General features: G+C 43.1%; 1 protein-coding gene across 4 annotated transcripts in view; it reads left to right on the top strand.

Annotated features, from left to right (window-relative positions):
- LOC133123103 (dedicator of cytokinesis protein 9-like) overlaps positions 1 to 16,045 on the top strand; it is a 106,394-nt gene that overhangs the window by 30,095 nt on the left and 60,254 nt on the right. For 3 of the 4 annotated variants that reach the window (XR_009708197.1, XM_061233387.1, XM_061233386.1), the window contains exon 1: positions 13,746 to 14,009. The exons of the other annotated variant lie outside the window; for it this stretch is intronic. Coding sequence is in view for 2 of the 3 variants with exons in the window: in XM_061233387.1 (XP_061089371.1) it covers positions 13,896 to 14,009 (114 nt within the window). In the remaining variant the exon portion in view is untranslated. Of the gene's footprint in view, positions 1 to 13,745; positions 14,010 to 16,045 lie in introns of those variants that run through there. 4 annotated transcript variants of the gene reach the window in all.

The raw sequence follows: 16,045 nt of genomic DNA, 5'->3' as shown, positions 1-16,045 counted from the left end.
TAATCGTCATCATTAAGTCTATGGACAATTCATCATTCGAAATTTAGAATTTTGAGGTCTAATTAAAATGTCATAAAAAGCATGTATATTTCTGAATTACCCACAGAATGAGTGGTCTTGTGCCAGGATCCGTTGTATTTAAATTGTTATTTTTGTGCTAAAAAAGTCTTTATGATTTATGCAAATTTTTAAGGGTATCCATAACACATCATAGCAATACAAAAATGAGTAGTTGGCGAGCTTGTTGCCATTGTAGTAGACCTGCAAAATAGCATTGAGATTGGTTTTGATATGTGTGAGATATTGAATGGATATCTATTTTGAATGGAAGTGCCAACCCACACAAACTATAGAGCTACCACGCTCACTATAATGTACTTCACTCTTTGGAAACACAACCAAAAGCATTTACATTTCATTTATATTATTGGCATTTGGCAGACGCTCTTACCCAGTTGATTAGACTAAGCAGGAGACAATCCTCCCTTGGAGCAATGCAAGGTTAAGGGCCTTGCTCAAGGGCCCAACGGCTGTGCAGATCTTATTGTGGCTACACCAGGATTAGAAGCACCGGCCTTGCTTGTCCCAGTCATGTACCTTAACCTTACCTTACCTTAACCACTATGCTACAGGCCCCTATTTATTTCATTGAGACCGAAGAAGATGTCCTAGCGGACCCTTGGTGTCCCATTGCCGCCCCTGTTTTTGTGCTTTGACCCAAGCCTGTAGGATTTTGAGTGACAGCCAGACGGCTGCACTTTCTTGGTGGACCCAAGAATTGGCACACAGAGCAGGAAACATGACCGCCAAAACTACAGAAATAAACAAAGATGGACAGTGTCCTGTTTCCTTCCTCAGAGAGTGCATGTTTCACGTTTGCTTTTTTGTCGACTCCTTTTTCTTGTAATAGGACAGGGAAGACGGTAAAGTTGCCTTGTCCATGTGATCTGGTGCAATAGGTTATTTCTGGATACTTCCCAACTACACAAGAGCTGCCAAATGTATAATGATAGTTACTTTGCTCTGGTGAAAATCTATCACATAAAATGGTTCTGTCATTTTTATAAACAGTCAGAGGTGTTTGGCAGTTCAGACTTCTTCACCTTGAGCCCTTAAGTCAAATCTGTTATTTTGAATATGCATTATTTGATTATGTTGTATTAGTATTAAAGGCTTAATCTCTTCGAAGCCATCGGCATGTTATGTAAACGGGGAACGGCCAGAGCAGTAAAAAGTCATGTATATTTAAGCCTTTAACGAGCAAGCCAAATTTAGTATTCTAAATAATTGTTCATCTGGATGTAGTGTGGATTATAACTATTCCTCAGATTTTTTTATTAGTTCTGTCTGGCTTGAAGAATCAATATTTAGGCTAGCATCTGAGTACTCAGAATTTTGAACAGTTGATTATGAACAAATCTCAAAGCATAATTTTGGTCAGTGATCCTGTTATAATCAATGTGTTTTTCATAATGATTATTTATTTAGAGGAACTATGGTTAATCATCTGATCTAGACTTCAATATGCATGTTCCCTTTTCAAGGAGCAAGTCCAGGAATGATCATTTACCGTTCATTCCCATGTTCCAACACCCTATAACACACTGTAACTAAACCATTAAGTGAGCTATTGGAAGGAAATTAAAATAACTGTTTCTTTTCTAACCTTGAGCCATTATTTAGTTTCAGTTGTCAAACAGTCTGGTTTTGTGAAATTTGTTTGATTTGGGTTCTCTGCAGCCAGCCAAACTAACAGATGAGGAGATCTTACATAAGGAGGTTTTAGGGTGTGTTTGGCTTATGAGGGAGTTTGATTTAAAACTGAAGGAAGTGGTTATTTAGCCGATTTGCTCTTTATCTTTGGAGCTGTCTGGCCAGTCTGGGTTGTTCATAATGTGTTTCCAAACTAAAGGCATGCACCAATTTAACATGAGACGTGTACATTTATTTATTTATTTTTACTTTGAATTTCTTATTATATTTTATTCTTTCCACCCATTTTATTCTTTCGTAGCACTCCATTTACTCTGCTGTCCAGCTGCACCCATCTTCCACTGGCAGGCCAGCAACTGACCCTATGGGAAATGCTATGGCCAACTGTGCATCACACCATTGGACTCTTGTCACCAGTTTTCACTGGTGCCAACAGGGTTCAGTTCAGACAGTCGTGCAAGTGCATCACAGTATTGTGTATGTTGGTGTGCGAATACGTGCACGTTCATTCTCTTAATTCTGGTATGCCTTTACAGAAGATTTCATTGAGAAAGATAAGGAATGAGGGAGACAGGGAGGGAGGGGGAGCTCAGAGGAGAGAGGGAGAGGGTGAGAGAGACAGAGTTTCGGCATCAACAGCATCAGACGCATGCTGGCAGTAGCAAGCGGTAGACCATTAGCTGAAGAAGCAGCACCAAACGCAGCAAGACTCAGCATCCCTCTTCCCACTCAAACTGGACCTGGTTATCCCTGTGGAACCTTGTTGTCTGCTTCTCTCTCTCTCTCTCACACTGTCTCTCTCCTTATCCTTCTCCCTCTCTCTCTTTCTCTGTCTCTCTCTGTCCTGGAGAGTGTTCAGCTCTCTGTTTGTGGTTCAGCCCTGGTCCTCTAGGGGGGTTGGGGGCAGGCCCCAGGATGGTGAGAGCCTGTGTCACCGGGTGAGGTGAGGGGACTGGGTCACCTGCTGTTTTTGGGGATTGAGATCACCGTGCTGGGATGGGCTGCACCACCAGCGTTGTTCTTTTCGAGGGGCTTTGCACAGTCATCCAGAGCAACTGTGGCTTCATCTGTAAGAGTGCGGCCAAGCCCGGCGGGCCTGAGGAGGGCCAACCGGCCCCCGTGCACTGGGAGTCCTGGCCTTGGCCCCCAGCGGCACCGGTAAAGCAAGTACAAGTGTGTGTGTGTGTGTGTGTGTGAGAGAGAGAGAGAGAGAGAGAGAGAAAGAGAGAGAGAGGGACAGAGAGAGAGAGAGAGAGAGAGAGAGAGAGAGAGAGAGAGAGAGATGGGGTGTGTCTGGCAATTTGTTCCTCTTTGACGTTCTACCTCACTCAGCCTTGTTTTTTGGTGAAATTCAGGGGCTTAATGAGCCGTGCTTATCTAGTTTCCTTGTGCTCTGAAGTAGTGAGTATTTTGAACACTTAGAACAGTTGTTTTACCCATTTGACATCAGTCTTGTGTGTGTACAGAAAACAGCCTCTGTCCAAAAATCTGGACTTTATTGTGGCATTTAGATCTAGTCAAATTAGGATATGCATTCTGTATGTATAATGGATTATGGATAAGCCAGTTTGCCTCCAAGTGAATTTTTGTTTGTTCCTGAATGTATTGCCATGTCCTTTTTGTGAAATTATGCTGAGAGGATAAAGGCATTCTACAAAGGGATTCTCCATTGAAGTCAATGGGAATCCTTCATCACCATTAGATACTGACATGGCCGTGAGCTGGATGTCAGCCTGGTTCAACACTCTCCATGGGGTGCTGGCTCACTCCTGCTGTAATGTACTTCTTCTTGGCAAATTATTTGGTTTTTGGTTAACTCGTCTCCTGTGGCAGACAGTGTTTGTTGTTCCAGAGCAGTGACAGTGAACACATCTGTGGAAAGGTGAGCTGGCTTGGGTGACACCAAGACAAAGCATTGATGAGATAAGATGAGTTCATTCGACGAGTTCAGTCTGACGCAGTCTAAATTGAATTATTTGTTTTGTCCGCCTGTGCATTTTTCATTTTCAACATCTGTTCATTCTATAATGAATACATTTTTATTCAGTTGAAACTTTCGGCAAAAACTGCTACCCGTGGACAGAAACTGGAGAGCCGAGGTCTGAATTTGGGAGTCCAACTATGCAGCATTTTCTTTCAGTCAGTAGATGTCTGGGAAAGAATAATGGAGAATTCCTTTAAAGTGTTTAGCAACACACAGCTTTTGGCATGTCTCCCTGTGGGACTCGAGGGTAGAGCATAGAGTGGAGAGGGGGATGGAGGGCTGATAGAACCAGTTACACGGCATAAGCAGGTAGGTGTTAGCTAACAAATTACTAAAGTGCCAAATATAGAGCTAAAGAACGATAAAGAAAATGGCACTGAAATGGACCATGGAAAAGAAAAAAACTATTCTAGCTTAGCTAATCTAAAGACAAAAATACACTGTCCAAACTGTCACAAATTGGCCACAAGTTGCTTGAAATGAGCAGGGTAATCAGTTTGAATAGGCTACATAATAGGCTATTTACCCATCAGTCAAAAAGAGTGGCAGATAGAGTGTTGACTTCCTTACATATAAGTAGATTTTTTAACCTACTTTTATGTCACAGATGTGGCTGGGCTCCAACAAAACTTTTCTCCTTTGAGCTCAATATACCTATTACCCCTAATGTGTGCACAGTATATTCCGTTTTTACTGCAAAAGAACTCTAAGACAGAGAGTAACACACCTATATTCACCTGTCAGGCAGTTTATTGACCTCTTAGGGAACAGCAATAAAGCAGTTTAATATTGTGAATGAATATTCCCCATTACCATTTTCTGCATTTATTAAAGATCACTGTTCTTTTTTATCCCTTTTAACTGTAGAGCTTGTGTTTTTTCACTTAAGGCAGTGGCTTAGCTCAAATGATGAATGTGGCTGGATTTGCCCTCGTTTTGCAATGTCTACAGCGGTCCAGGAACAGGTCCCGGCCGTTAATGTCCATACTTAATTAGATCGGCTGTGTTTTTCATTAGGGACGGCTTTGTTTGCAAAGGCCATCGCTCTGTTTTTGTACCCGATCCCACAACACCAGCACGCCCCTTTTGTTCTCCAGCGCATTCACGTCTGGTGCTCCTCAAGGGGGTCATCGATCCAGAAGGGGAACTTGGATATCCCACAAGGAAGTCGCCGCACAAAGATGTCCTTGGCAAACAAAGGCTGACCTGACTTTGGACTCTGGTGAACAAGATGGATCTTTGGGCTTGAGGGCCTAGCGGATGAATAATTCCCTTGAGTGATTTATTATTGGGCAATAGATAGCTATGTTATGTTTATTATTTTGCACAATAAAATGTTTTCTTCTTGCTGAGATGTATTCATTTCGAGAATAATGTCTGCATACAAAAATATGGTGATTATATATTTCAGTTGGTATATTCTCTCTCCTGAGTGTTTGCACCATTAACATAGCAGTCTTCAAAATTCAAAAGCCCACTACAGAAGAGATGCAAGTTATTCAAATGGCTCTGAAAAATCATTTTCTTTAAGTTGCGTTGGAGAGAGGTGTTGACATAGCAAATGCTATTGGCCCTGTGCAGAAGAAAGCGAATGTATTGTGGCACCCCGAGGTGCCCTCAGGGTACCACTGGGCCAACCTGGCCCTCATCAAGGGCCTGCCGCTGGAGAATACCTCTGGGTCAGGTGATTGAGGGAAGGTATTTCCCTACTGAGTTGCTGGAGGGCTTTAGGACCCTGAAGGGAAACGGAGTACCAGTTTAGAGGACAATAATTGAATAATTGAAGCTCATCAGGACCCAACAAGGCACACCTGGTGATGGTGAACTGCTCCTGGCCACACCCCCTCAAGCACAGATGGGCTGCGTTGAGTGATGAGGCCAAGAGATTTAAAACACAGGGATTCTCCAGAGCTGCGAGGGGTGCGTTATGGTGAATTCCGTGTCTGTGCTAACTTTTTGTTATTTTTCATTTAGTTGCCACTGGCCTGGAGTAGTGCTGCGCCCCTAAGTCAAGGGAAGTTTAGAGACTGGGAACCCACCAGCCAGAAGCTTTGAAACGGCTGTGTTTTTTTGTTCTTTCTCATCGCCCCTTGCCCTTCACTGTTTTTGTGAAAATAAATTAACCTCAGTTTTTGCACTTAAAACCTTTTGCTACCTGTTTTTTGACCTGGGATCTCACAGTATGTTCACTTTTCCCCATATGAGAAGGGATCATGCATGCTCAGTGATTTATACTGTACCTTCCTTTTTCATGAGAGCCAGGTGTCAAAGAATGGATTCTACTATCGTATACTCTTTCCATGGATCCGCCATGGGTTTATTCCACTGAATAAACAAAATAATCGTACAACATGTGGACCACTGCAGCTTTAAGAAGAATGACCTCATAGTCTTTTTGTCTTTTTCTTCCAGAATTCCTGGAACTCCCATGCATGAGTCATCCATATGCTCCTAATAAAAAAAATTTATGAAATTTGCTTTTGTTTGTGTGATGAAGAGTAAGTCTTTGCCTGACGAAAAACTACAGAACTTAGCAATGGCGCCAAGTCAGTAGATCTCAAGCATCGAAAGTCTCTTGCAAGTCTGTGTACTGGCAATAAAGAAGTCACTGGTTCTTACTGTTTCTCAAATTTGCTAGTAAAGGTCTGCGATAGACATAAACATGACATCATTTATTTGGACAATTGGCAACATTTTTCCGTCAAAGCCCAAAAGCTCACCCAGATTCACTCTTCCTCTCGTGTGTTACCCCTCATTTCCCATCCCTCTAATTATTTCCATGTATTTGTTTCCCTTGCTTTATGTCCCTATCTATACCTTACTCATTCCCTCTACTCTATTCTTTTTATTCTCTCCTTTCTCTCTCACTGTGTCATTGTTAATGACAGCCTTCACCTATAACTTCTTCAAACGTAGGCTGTACTTTCTCCAGAGCTTCCACCAGAGAAACAATGGCCTTTTCCGTTAGCGAGGGGAAAAAACAAGGCACTTTCACAAACTGGCCAGCAGAAAAACAGAGCAGTTGAGCTGTGCATTTCCCCCCCCCCCCCCCCCCCGCCCCTTGTGATTGTTTCCGTAGTTGGGCTTTCATATGTGCTGAAACTCCATCATCAGGAGTGAGCGAGCTCCTGACCTGCTGATAACATTGAAGTTCTTTCCGTGTCCTCTAGCACTCTGATTGGGACAGAAGACCATTATCTTGAGCTGTGAAGCTCCCCTGTGGATATCAGCTGCATGACCCTGCTGCCCTTTCCGCTGCAGATCTTTTTTAAAGATTTACAAGGATGGTCATAATACTTAATGAAGAGAGAGATGTAAAGGTAAAATACCACTCACAAAATAGCTGAAGGATGTATATTGCAGGCCAGGTGCTGTTTGAATAGCATCGCACAAAGCAAAAGTAAGAGTTCATATAGTTTTCCAAATTTTCCTCAGGGGAATGAAAGCAAAAACAAATGTGTTTGTCGGCTGGAACATGTTTTAGATTGTGACGCACGTCACAGTGATTGAGTACCGTACCACTCTTTACTGGAGTAAAACATCCTTAGCGACGACTATTCTTTGATGATTTTTGTGCTTGTTTGACTGTTTCCTGCCTCAGGGCAGAGAATCTGCACGGAAACATTAGCGGATGGAATGCAACGCACACCTTTCCAGGAATACCAGAGATTCCACCTCAAAGTTCTAACTGTCGTCTTTGTTTCTGCATGGCCCATGGTCCACTGTGTGGTCACGTGACTTTGAGTGACAGGTCTTCACTGGGGGCTCTGCTTTCACTGCTGTGACACAGAGAGGAGTGCGTTGCGTGCCAGTGTTTCTCTCCCCTATATTTCCTGGCTGCTCTCTCCTGCCCCGTGGTCTCACCTGGCCTGGCTGATCTCCCCGGGGTCCTGGCCGAGAGCAGGCTGACCGCTGAGCTCACATTCCTGGAAGGGCGGGGTGAAGACGGGACATGTGTTTTTGTTGCATTCCAGGCTACACCCTCTCAACTCCAGGGTCTTGGGAAAACAAAGACTCCTGACTATTACATCAAGCCTGCGTTACGCAATTCCCGTCGCCCTCAGCGCGGGGCAGCTCCGACTCACGCACGCTCCCGAAACCACGTCCTGGCAGGGGCTCTGTGGGACCGGACCTCGTATTGTAGAACGAGAGTGATTGGCCAGAGGCTCACACAGCGGGCCCAGCGTGTGTGCATTCTGGGAGCAGGGCACTGACTTCACTCTGGGTATACAACAGACACATTATAACTCTCTAGCACAACTGCTCAACCTTCTGCACATTTCAAGAGCCATTTTGGATCTGCTTTCTTCTCCAGTACGTTTAAGCATGATAAGCAAATTATGCATTATAGAAGCTATGGAGAGTCAGGGCTGTCGACTCTCCCAACACTGTAGATTGTAAACTACAGTACCCCTGCTTGTGTGTGTGTGTGTGTGTGTGTTTGTGTTTATGTGGATGTGGATGTGGGTGTGCGTCTGTGTGTGTGTGTGTGTGTGTGTGTGTGTGTGTGTTTATGTGGATGTGTGTGTGTGTGTGTGTGTGTGTTTACATTCAGTGTTTGATTACAGATATACATAATTGGGTTTTTAAAGTAACCTGAATCCATTTTGACATAACTCCCAGGAGACTTGGGAAAGAGATTGTCCTCGTTAATATAGTGCTCTCCTTAGACTTCTGATCCAATTTAAATGGACTAAAAAAATACAGCAGCTGAGGCTTTGACATTCCAGCCATTTTAATAATTTGAATGGCAGAGAAAAACATATGGCAGTTACTGTGCCAGAATAAGGCTTTGCAATGTCTTGTCAAAATTGTTCATTACTGCAAGGTAACTGCCTTTGTTGTATCCAGATCTGTTGCATAGGTATTTTCACATGCCTGAAGTAGGAACAGACCTTTCTTCAGGAATGGGATCCAGGGATGTAGCCACAGATAGTAATGAATACAGGGTCCTAGAAATGGAACAGTGCAGGCAGCTTGCCTTAATGGGACTGTAATGTTGATTGTGATGTGCTCTGCACATCTTATGCCCTCGGTATTAGGCCCTTATTGGAAACTGATCTGTGTCCCTTTGCCTCTTGCTTATTACTTAGAGTAATGCCCTACTTATCAGTGTGACAGGTAGTGCTATTTATTGGCAAATGTTTGTCTCTCTACTCTACTGCTGCACTGCAAAAAATATTTAAAAAAGTATTTTAAGATCTCTCTAGTTGAAAATATAAGCTTGTTTATTTGACAAGTGACATGTTCTTGCCCCACTTTCAAATCTTTAAATGAGTCAAACTGCCTTACCGCATTGACAAAATTGTTGTATTATTTAGCAAAAAAGGAAATTAAATATGATTTTAGGTCTCAACAACTGACTAAAATACTTGTTGAGATTGACTTATTTTTTGTTTTTTGCCGTGTAGGTCATCGAGACACAGCAGACTAGGATAAACACATAGATTATGCCCTGCTGACTCTCATGGTCCCCTTGTCAGCTCCTGTCTATTGGTGACCATTTACTGCCTGAAAAATGATACTCAGTTATTGTATAGTACTTTTTTGGTTTTGACAGAGAGGAACAACAAGGGCTTTTTTTCTATAATGCATCAGTAACTGATATGGGAGTAATACTGAGAAACAGAAATTTGAAGCAACAAGGGCAGCAAGGGTTGCTGCTACCTCTGTAGCCTCGAAAATACTGTAAGTGGCTGGTTTCCGGATACGGCCAAGTCCTAGACTAAATTTGTTCATTGAATTTTTATTTTAGTCTGGACTAGCCTTAAGCCATATATGGGAAACTGGCCCCCAGAATTTTTGTATTCATAAGTTACTTATCATATGGGAATTCCAGCCAGAGCTGCAGAGTGGAGAACCCATTTCCACGATGCCTCTCACTAAAGGAGATTGCTTTAAACAGGAAGTCTGCTGTGCCCAGCTTCCTGCACTTAATCACATAAGGTCTCATAGCCTCCAGATTCATCTTCAAAATAGCTGAGAATGAATTGCATGTTGTTAATGGGCCTTTGTTATGAATTGATTGCCGACTCTTGATTAACTTGAATTCAGCTATTTATCAGTGACTGAGACACCATTAATCCTTCAATGTATATGGTTTCAGGTATGGAAGCACCTTTTTTTGTCTATTTGTAATCTATCTGCAGAATGAATTAAGTGGCTTAAATTAAATGGCACCCAAAGTTCTGTGCTTTGTTCAGTTTGTCTTTTCTTTTAATATGCGTTCGTAACTGTTTTTCGATTGTTAAAATAATATTTACCACATTATGCCGCGACTTTAAGCATTAGGCAGGGTCAACATGCCGTCTGAAGGCGCATTCCTCAAGACCTGTGAAATAAAAGGTGAAACGGGTTCGTTTTTATACAAACATTAATGTTTAGTCTGAAAAGGTGAGTTTTATAGACGTTTGGGGAAAACAGCCTGATTGGGGGAGGTCATTCCTCCATTATGGATGAGGGCAGAGAAGAGTCAGGACATCTGGGGAAAGCTAAGCTAAGCATGCAAAAGCTAAGTGTGATAGTAAATATGTATATGCATTTCTGCGCATGTAGAATATCAAAGATAATTTACATCGAACAGCGTTTAGAGTTTAAGAAATTCAAATGAGGTTATTTAAAAGATCTAATTTATAGATTTCATTCACACAGCACATAATATAACATTTGTCTGACAGACCTGGGTTCAAATAGTATTTGTTTTGGATTCAAATACTTTTCTGTGCTGTATTGGTCTTGCCTAATGCATTTGAGCCTGCAAGGAAGAGCAGATCGGTGGGGTTTACTCTTTTGGGATCATTTTATTTGTTCCAATACACCAGGCAAGCTTAGTCAAATGCAGATAGCTATTTGAATCCAACACAATACTATTTGAACCCAGGTCTAGTTTCCAAACAGTATATTTATAATCATGACCAAGACATGAAGAAATGGTCAGGACTCAAAGTAGGCCATATTGTTTAGTTTAAGGAAGATGAAATATCCTTAGAATAACAACTCTTACTTTTAGAGAGCATGTCACTGTGCATGCTTTATGCAGCAGAACATAAGATCTGCTTCAGTGACTGAGGGCTGACATGGATAAGGACTGTACGTACTGTATGTGTACGTGTTTGTGAGGGGGAGAGAGGGGAACAAATCATGGTTTTGTATGTGTGTGCTCCCCTTTGTTTGAATTTGGGTGTGTGTATGTCTGTGTGCATGCACATGTGTGCATGTGTATGTGCTGGCCTTTGTGTCTGTGTGTGTGTTCATGTGTGTGTGAGTGCACGCACATGTGGGTGTCTCTAGTTCTGTTGGGGGCATGTGGTAGTGGTAAAGAACAGCTGTTTCAGCAACAGAGACACTTCTCCTTGTGTGCAATACTGTCACAGCCATGAAAATGCAACTCCCATTCCCCTAACCGCTCCCCCCCACCCCACCACACCCCACCCCCCAAGCCCAAAGCTCGGACTTTCCCACCTCGGAGGTGGATGTAGTGGGACACATCAGGATGGAATGCCCCTCTGGCAGATACAACAGTGTTCTCACTGAGAGAGGAGCCACACTTAATCCCTCCTGTCCTGGCCTGGTGACGGCCTGCAACAGAAGATCCCCAACCCACAGCAACACATGAGCTTTTTGCGCTACTTTTGCAGTGACCTTGTCTGGTTATGATGTATCTTCCCATTTGTACATTGTTTTGTTGTTCAGTATGTTTCACTTTCCCGTTCTATCACAACAGATGGATTTTATCACAACTCGTTTTTAGGCTGCCTATAATTGTTGAAGATTAGGTTAGGGTTAGAGTTTACACTTTACACTGCTAAAGTTTCTTTCAGGACCAAAAGTAAAAAGCTTTTATCGTGACACATCACTTTTCCAATGGAAAAATCATTGCATTCACATTCAGTCTGTGTCTTAAACAAACTGGCTGCACATTCAGTCTGTGTCTTAAACAAACTGGCTGCACATTCAGTCTGTGTCTTAAACAAACTGGCATTTGCATTTAGTCTGTGTTTTAAACTAGCTGGCTGCACATTCAGTCTGTGTTTTAAACAAACTGGCATTCACATTCAGTCTGTGTTTTAAACAAACTGGCATTCACATTCAGTCCGTGTTTTAAACAAACTGGCTGCACATTCAGTCTGTGTTTTAAACAAACTGGCATTCACATTCAGTCTGTGTTTTAAACAAACTGGCATTCACATTCAGTCTGTGTTTTAAACAAACTGGCATTCACATTCAGTCTGTGTTTTAAACAAACTGGCATTCACATTCAGTCTCTGTCTTAAACAAACTGGCATTCACATTCAGTCTGTGTCTTAAACAAACTGGCTGCACATTCAGTCTGTGTCTTAAACAAACTGGCTGCACATTCAGTCTGTGTCTTAAACAAACTGGCATTCACATTCAGTCTGTGTCTTAAACAAACTGGCATTCACATTCAGTCTGTGTCTTAAACAAACTGGCTGCACATTCAGTCTGTGTCTTAAACAAACTGGCATTCACATTCAGTCTGTGTCTTAAACAAACTGGCATTCACATTCAGTCAGTGTCTTAAACAAATTGGCATTTACATTCAGTCAGTGTCTTAAACAAACTGGCTGCACATTCAGTCTGTGTCTTAAACAAACTGGCTGCACATTTTAAACATTGCATTCACATTCAGTCTGTGTCTTAAACAAACTGGCTGCACATTTTAAAAATAAATTTCCTCTGTGTAAGCGAGAGGTCTCTATTTGGGTTGAAAGTAGGGAAGGGAGTGGGTTGTTGGTTTGGCTACCCATGATGAGGTTTCCCATGTGCACCTACCCCCTTCTGTGTGGGTGAGGTGGAGGAATGACACATATTTACCAGGTCTTCCGTTTCCCCATACAGCAGTGTCAGAAAACCATACAGACTATTAATAAGCCCTTTAAGCCAGACAGAAGTTGTAAAGATGTCTCTCAAAGGCTTACTACTGACAGAGCTGGTCTTGGCAGCTGCAGGGTCTTTTTGGCCTGAATACATTCACTGTTGATTGTGTCTGTAGGTCTGGGACTTAGCTGGTGACTCCTGCTTCGTCCATATTGAAATGCTTTGTGTTGTAATTTTGTTTTGTTTTGTGGCTGTCTCACACCCCTATGAGCATTTCCTGTATGTGACTTGCATCTTTGCCATGGGCACTCAACAAATTCTTTTCACCCCAACTTCTTGTCAAACCCTCAGGGGAAATGTACTTTAAATTTGGGAATTTGGGAAGTGATGAGAGGCAGGTGCATTTCTCTTACTTCTGGGTGCTCAACCAGGCACCCCAAATAAAAAGGAGGTTTCTCCACACATTTATTTGTACAATGGTTGTCTTAAAAAAAGTTTGGTCTTTTTTTACGTGTAAGATATCCTTTATTTTTACCCAGTTCTGTTGTTTCCCAAAACTCTTTAACTTTTGAGTTTCCTTCCAGAGAACTAGCTGCTTATTTTGAGGTGTCAGTGTAAACTCAGTTCTGCTGCGGTCTGGGGCTGTGTAGCGGGTATGGAGGCGGTGTTGGGTTTCTCTCTCACTTTTGCAGCTGTCGGGTGGTGTAGACTCTCCACACCCACCCGATACGGTCGCCCCTTTGAGCGAGTGAGCGCTCGGCTCGGCTGCAGGGCGCGAAGCCTGCCTGTCCCACTGAGCTTCCTTCCTCTGCGTTTTCGGCAGGGCACAGCACGAGCCCCTTGGCCAGGAACCCCCCTCAAACGTGCGCGGCTGCTCTCGTGCCTGTTCTGTGAAGACTGTGCCCGGTGTAGCCTTCTCTCTGTAGTCGTCTGTCAGGCAGGGCAGCTCTGTGGACGTCTCCTCTGGGAGCCCAGGAATGCGCCTCCTTTGTCTTCCCTCACTGCCCGGATGCTCCCGGCTTTATCTCGCAGGTGGACGCTGAGGAGTCGGGTGACTGCCGGGGCAGCGGTGCCGTGGGAGGGGTTTTGGAGGCAGCGTGTGAGCGTGCTCTGTGACTCCCCTGAAACAGCCCCGCTCTAGTGTGGGAGGGGCTAAGCCCTCCCTAGCGGCCGAGCGAGGCTGGGCTGCTGAGATTGAGAGGCCGGCAGCAGTGAGGGAAAGAGGAGAGCGCTCAGGTTTTTTAGACGCCTGGATCAGGAGCGGGGATCTGCTCCACCGGACATGCTGGCTGCTGGGGTCGGCCACAGCTCTCGGATCTCTGGGATATTGTGAAGGAACTCTCTTTGTCTCTCTGTGACAATGCAAGGAAGGGCCTGCAAAGCTCCCAAGAAGGAGCTGGTGATCGAGTCCCCCCAGCAGTACAGGAGCCTGGCCTCAGCTGAGCCAGAGGTGGACGCTGTGCCTCAGGTGGCGGTAAGTCACCCACCTGGTGCTGGGCTGAAGTTCATACTTGCCTGGCACTGGATGCTGTGTTAGAGTTAATACTTGCCTAGTACTGGATGCTGTGCTGGAGTTAATACTCGCCTGGTACCGGTGCTGTATTGGAGTTTAAACTTGCCTGGTGCTTGCACCTAGGAAGGCAAACTTATTTTTTTTCTTTCACTAGTTAATATATGTAGTTTTTCTATTGTGATCAATGTCATTTATCACTGTTAGCCGAAGAGTTATTGGGAGTTATTCAGGAGGAAGTAAAAATGTTGCTGGTGTGGCTTGACTCTCATGTGACCATAGATTGAAACTCTGATATAAACGACACTTAACTTCTTCTGGGGATTTTTCATGAGGAAATGTTTTGGGCGAGGACTGCAAATCAGGTGTCTGAAGTTTGGCCTCATTTTTCTTAACTCAGTCATCTGTATCGGTTTCACATAAAAAATGCCTGTCTTTTATTTGACCATAGTTATTCATCACAGTAGAACAGGTTCCAGTTTCAAAAGCGCTTTGTTTGTATTGGAGGAGAGGAACCAAGAGCTTTGCCAGTGCTACATGTGGGCAAGGGAAGAATAACTGGCCATTGTGCTATATTCTTGAGAGTTAATATCAATACAAGCATAAAATAATATTACACATTCATTCATATTATGCTTAGTTTCATACTTTAATCCGGTTGAAGCTCAAAATGCTCCACAACATAAAATAAATGCAAGCATGATAAAGTAAAAACAATTCATAACTGCAACTTCTAGAACAGTCTATTTCCGCTGAAAGGCACTCTTAATGGTGAGTGACTGACTATTAATGGAATTGAGTAATCAGATAAGAGTAGATTTTGCACAATTTACACTCATTTACCAGGACTGGGATTGAGGAACCACAGCGAGATCTGTCAGTTGGTTGGAGAGACATTCCTGGGGTAAATAAATTCTGTGTCCAGTAGTGGAAGTGTTTTCCTTCAGATATGCTGTGATGCATGTATTCAACTGATTGCACATTACCTGAAAATAACAATCAGATAATTAGTGGCAGGATGTGTTCATTAGACATATTTGTGTTGGCACTTCTGGTTGATGTTATTGTAGAGTTTCTGAAGGCTGAAGGTCCTGGAAGTCTAAAGCTGGTGTTTGCCTTTATCTAATAAAGTTCTGCCCTGCTTGGTGGGACCCCAGTCTGAGGAAGGAGCGTTACCTCATTTAGACCCTTAGGTAGAGGTAAGGTTCGGAGGAATGGCGACATTTAATTCTCTCTGACGTGTGCCGGGGCTCCAATATCCAAACTGTTATTTTAGTAGGCAAGCCCTTAGATTACAGTGGTTTTAGTCATTATCTCCAGAGCCAATAGCTTACAAATGATCTCAGGAGGCATTGTTCCACCTAAACAACACTGTGGCACAGGAGACAAGTGCAATGTGCAGGTGGAGAAGGTCAGTCTGCAGTCAGTGGACGGAGCATTAATCCTGGCACTTACGCTGTAGTTTGCTTGGTCTGCTTGCTGACATTCGCATATGGAAGACATCAGCAAGCATACGGAGGATGAAAGGGTGGGTTATAGGGGATGAGCTTGGGCTCTGGCAGTTTACAGCTCAGCTGTGACGTGGTATGCTTAGAGGAATCAAGAAAATAAATAACTAAAGCACTATAGCTACAAAGGGGAGAGTGGGGAATAATAAAAGCGTATAACAATTTATAATTTGGATTAACTAGTACGGTCTGGTTTGAGTCTGGATGATGGTTTGCAAGACTGCTCTGGGCTTAGTGCTGGGAACACAACAAAATCTGATCAATTTAAGCATTTCATGCCTCCTACTGTTATTGTTTATTTAATTATCTTAGTAGTTTACTTAGTATGACATTTTAAATCCAAGGCTACAGCTGAAGGCAGCTCATGTATCCTTGTGAAAATGCTTTACTGTAGTCTGACACAGAGTGAACCAGTGTTGTACTATGTACAGATGTTTAGAAAACAAAATCAGGGTAATTGGTTGGAACAAAACTCAGTGTAAACCAGACCTG

Source organism: Conger conger, chromosome 3, assembly GCF_963514075.1.
Source record: "Conger conger chromosome 3, fConCon1.1, whole genome shotgun sequence".
Lineage (NCBI taxonomy): Eukaryota > Metazoa > Chordata > Actinopteri > Anguilliformes > Congridae > Conger > Conger conger.
This window is presented reverse-complemented; position numbering and strand designations above follow the sequence as displayed.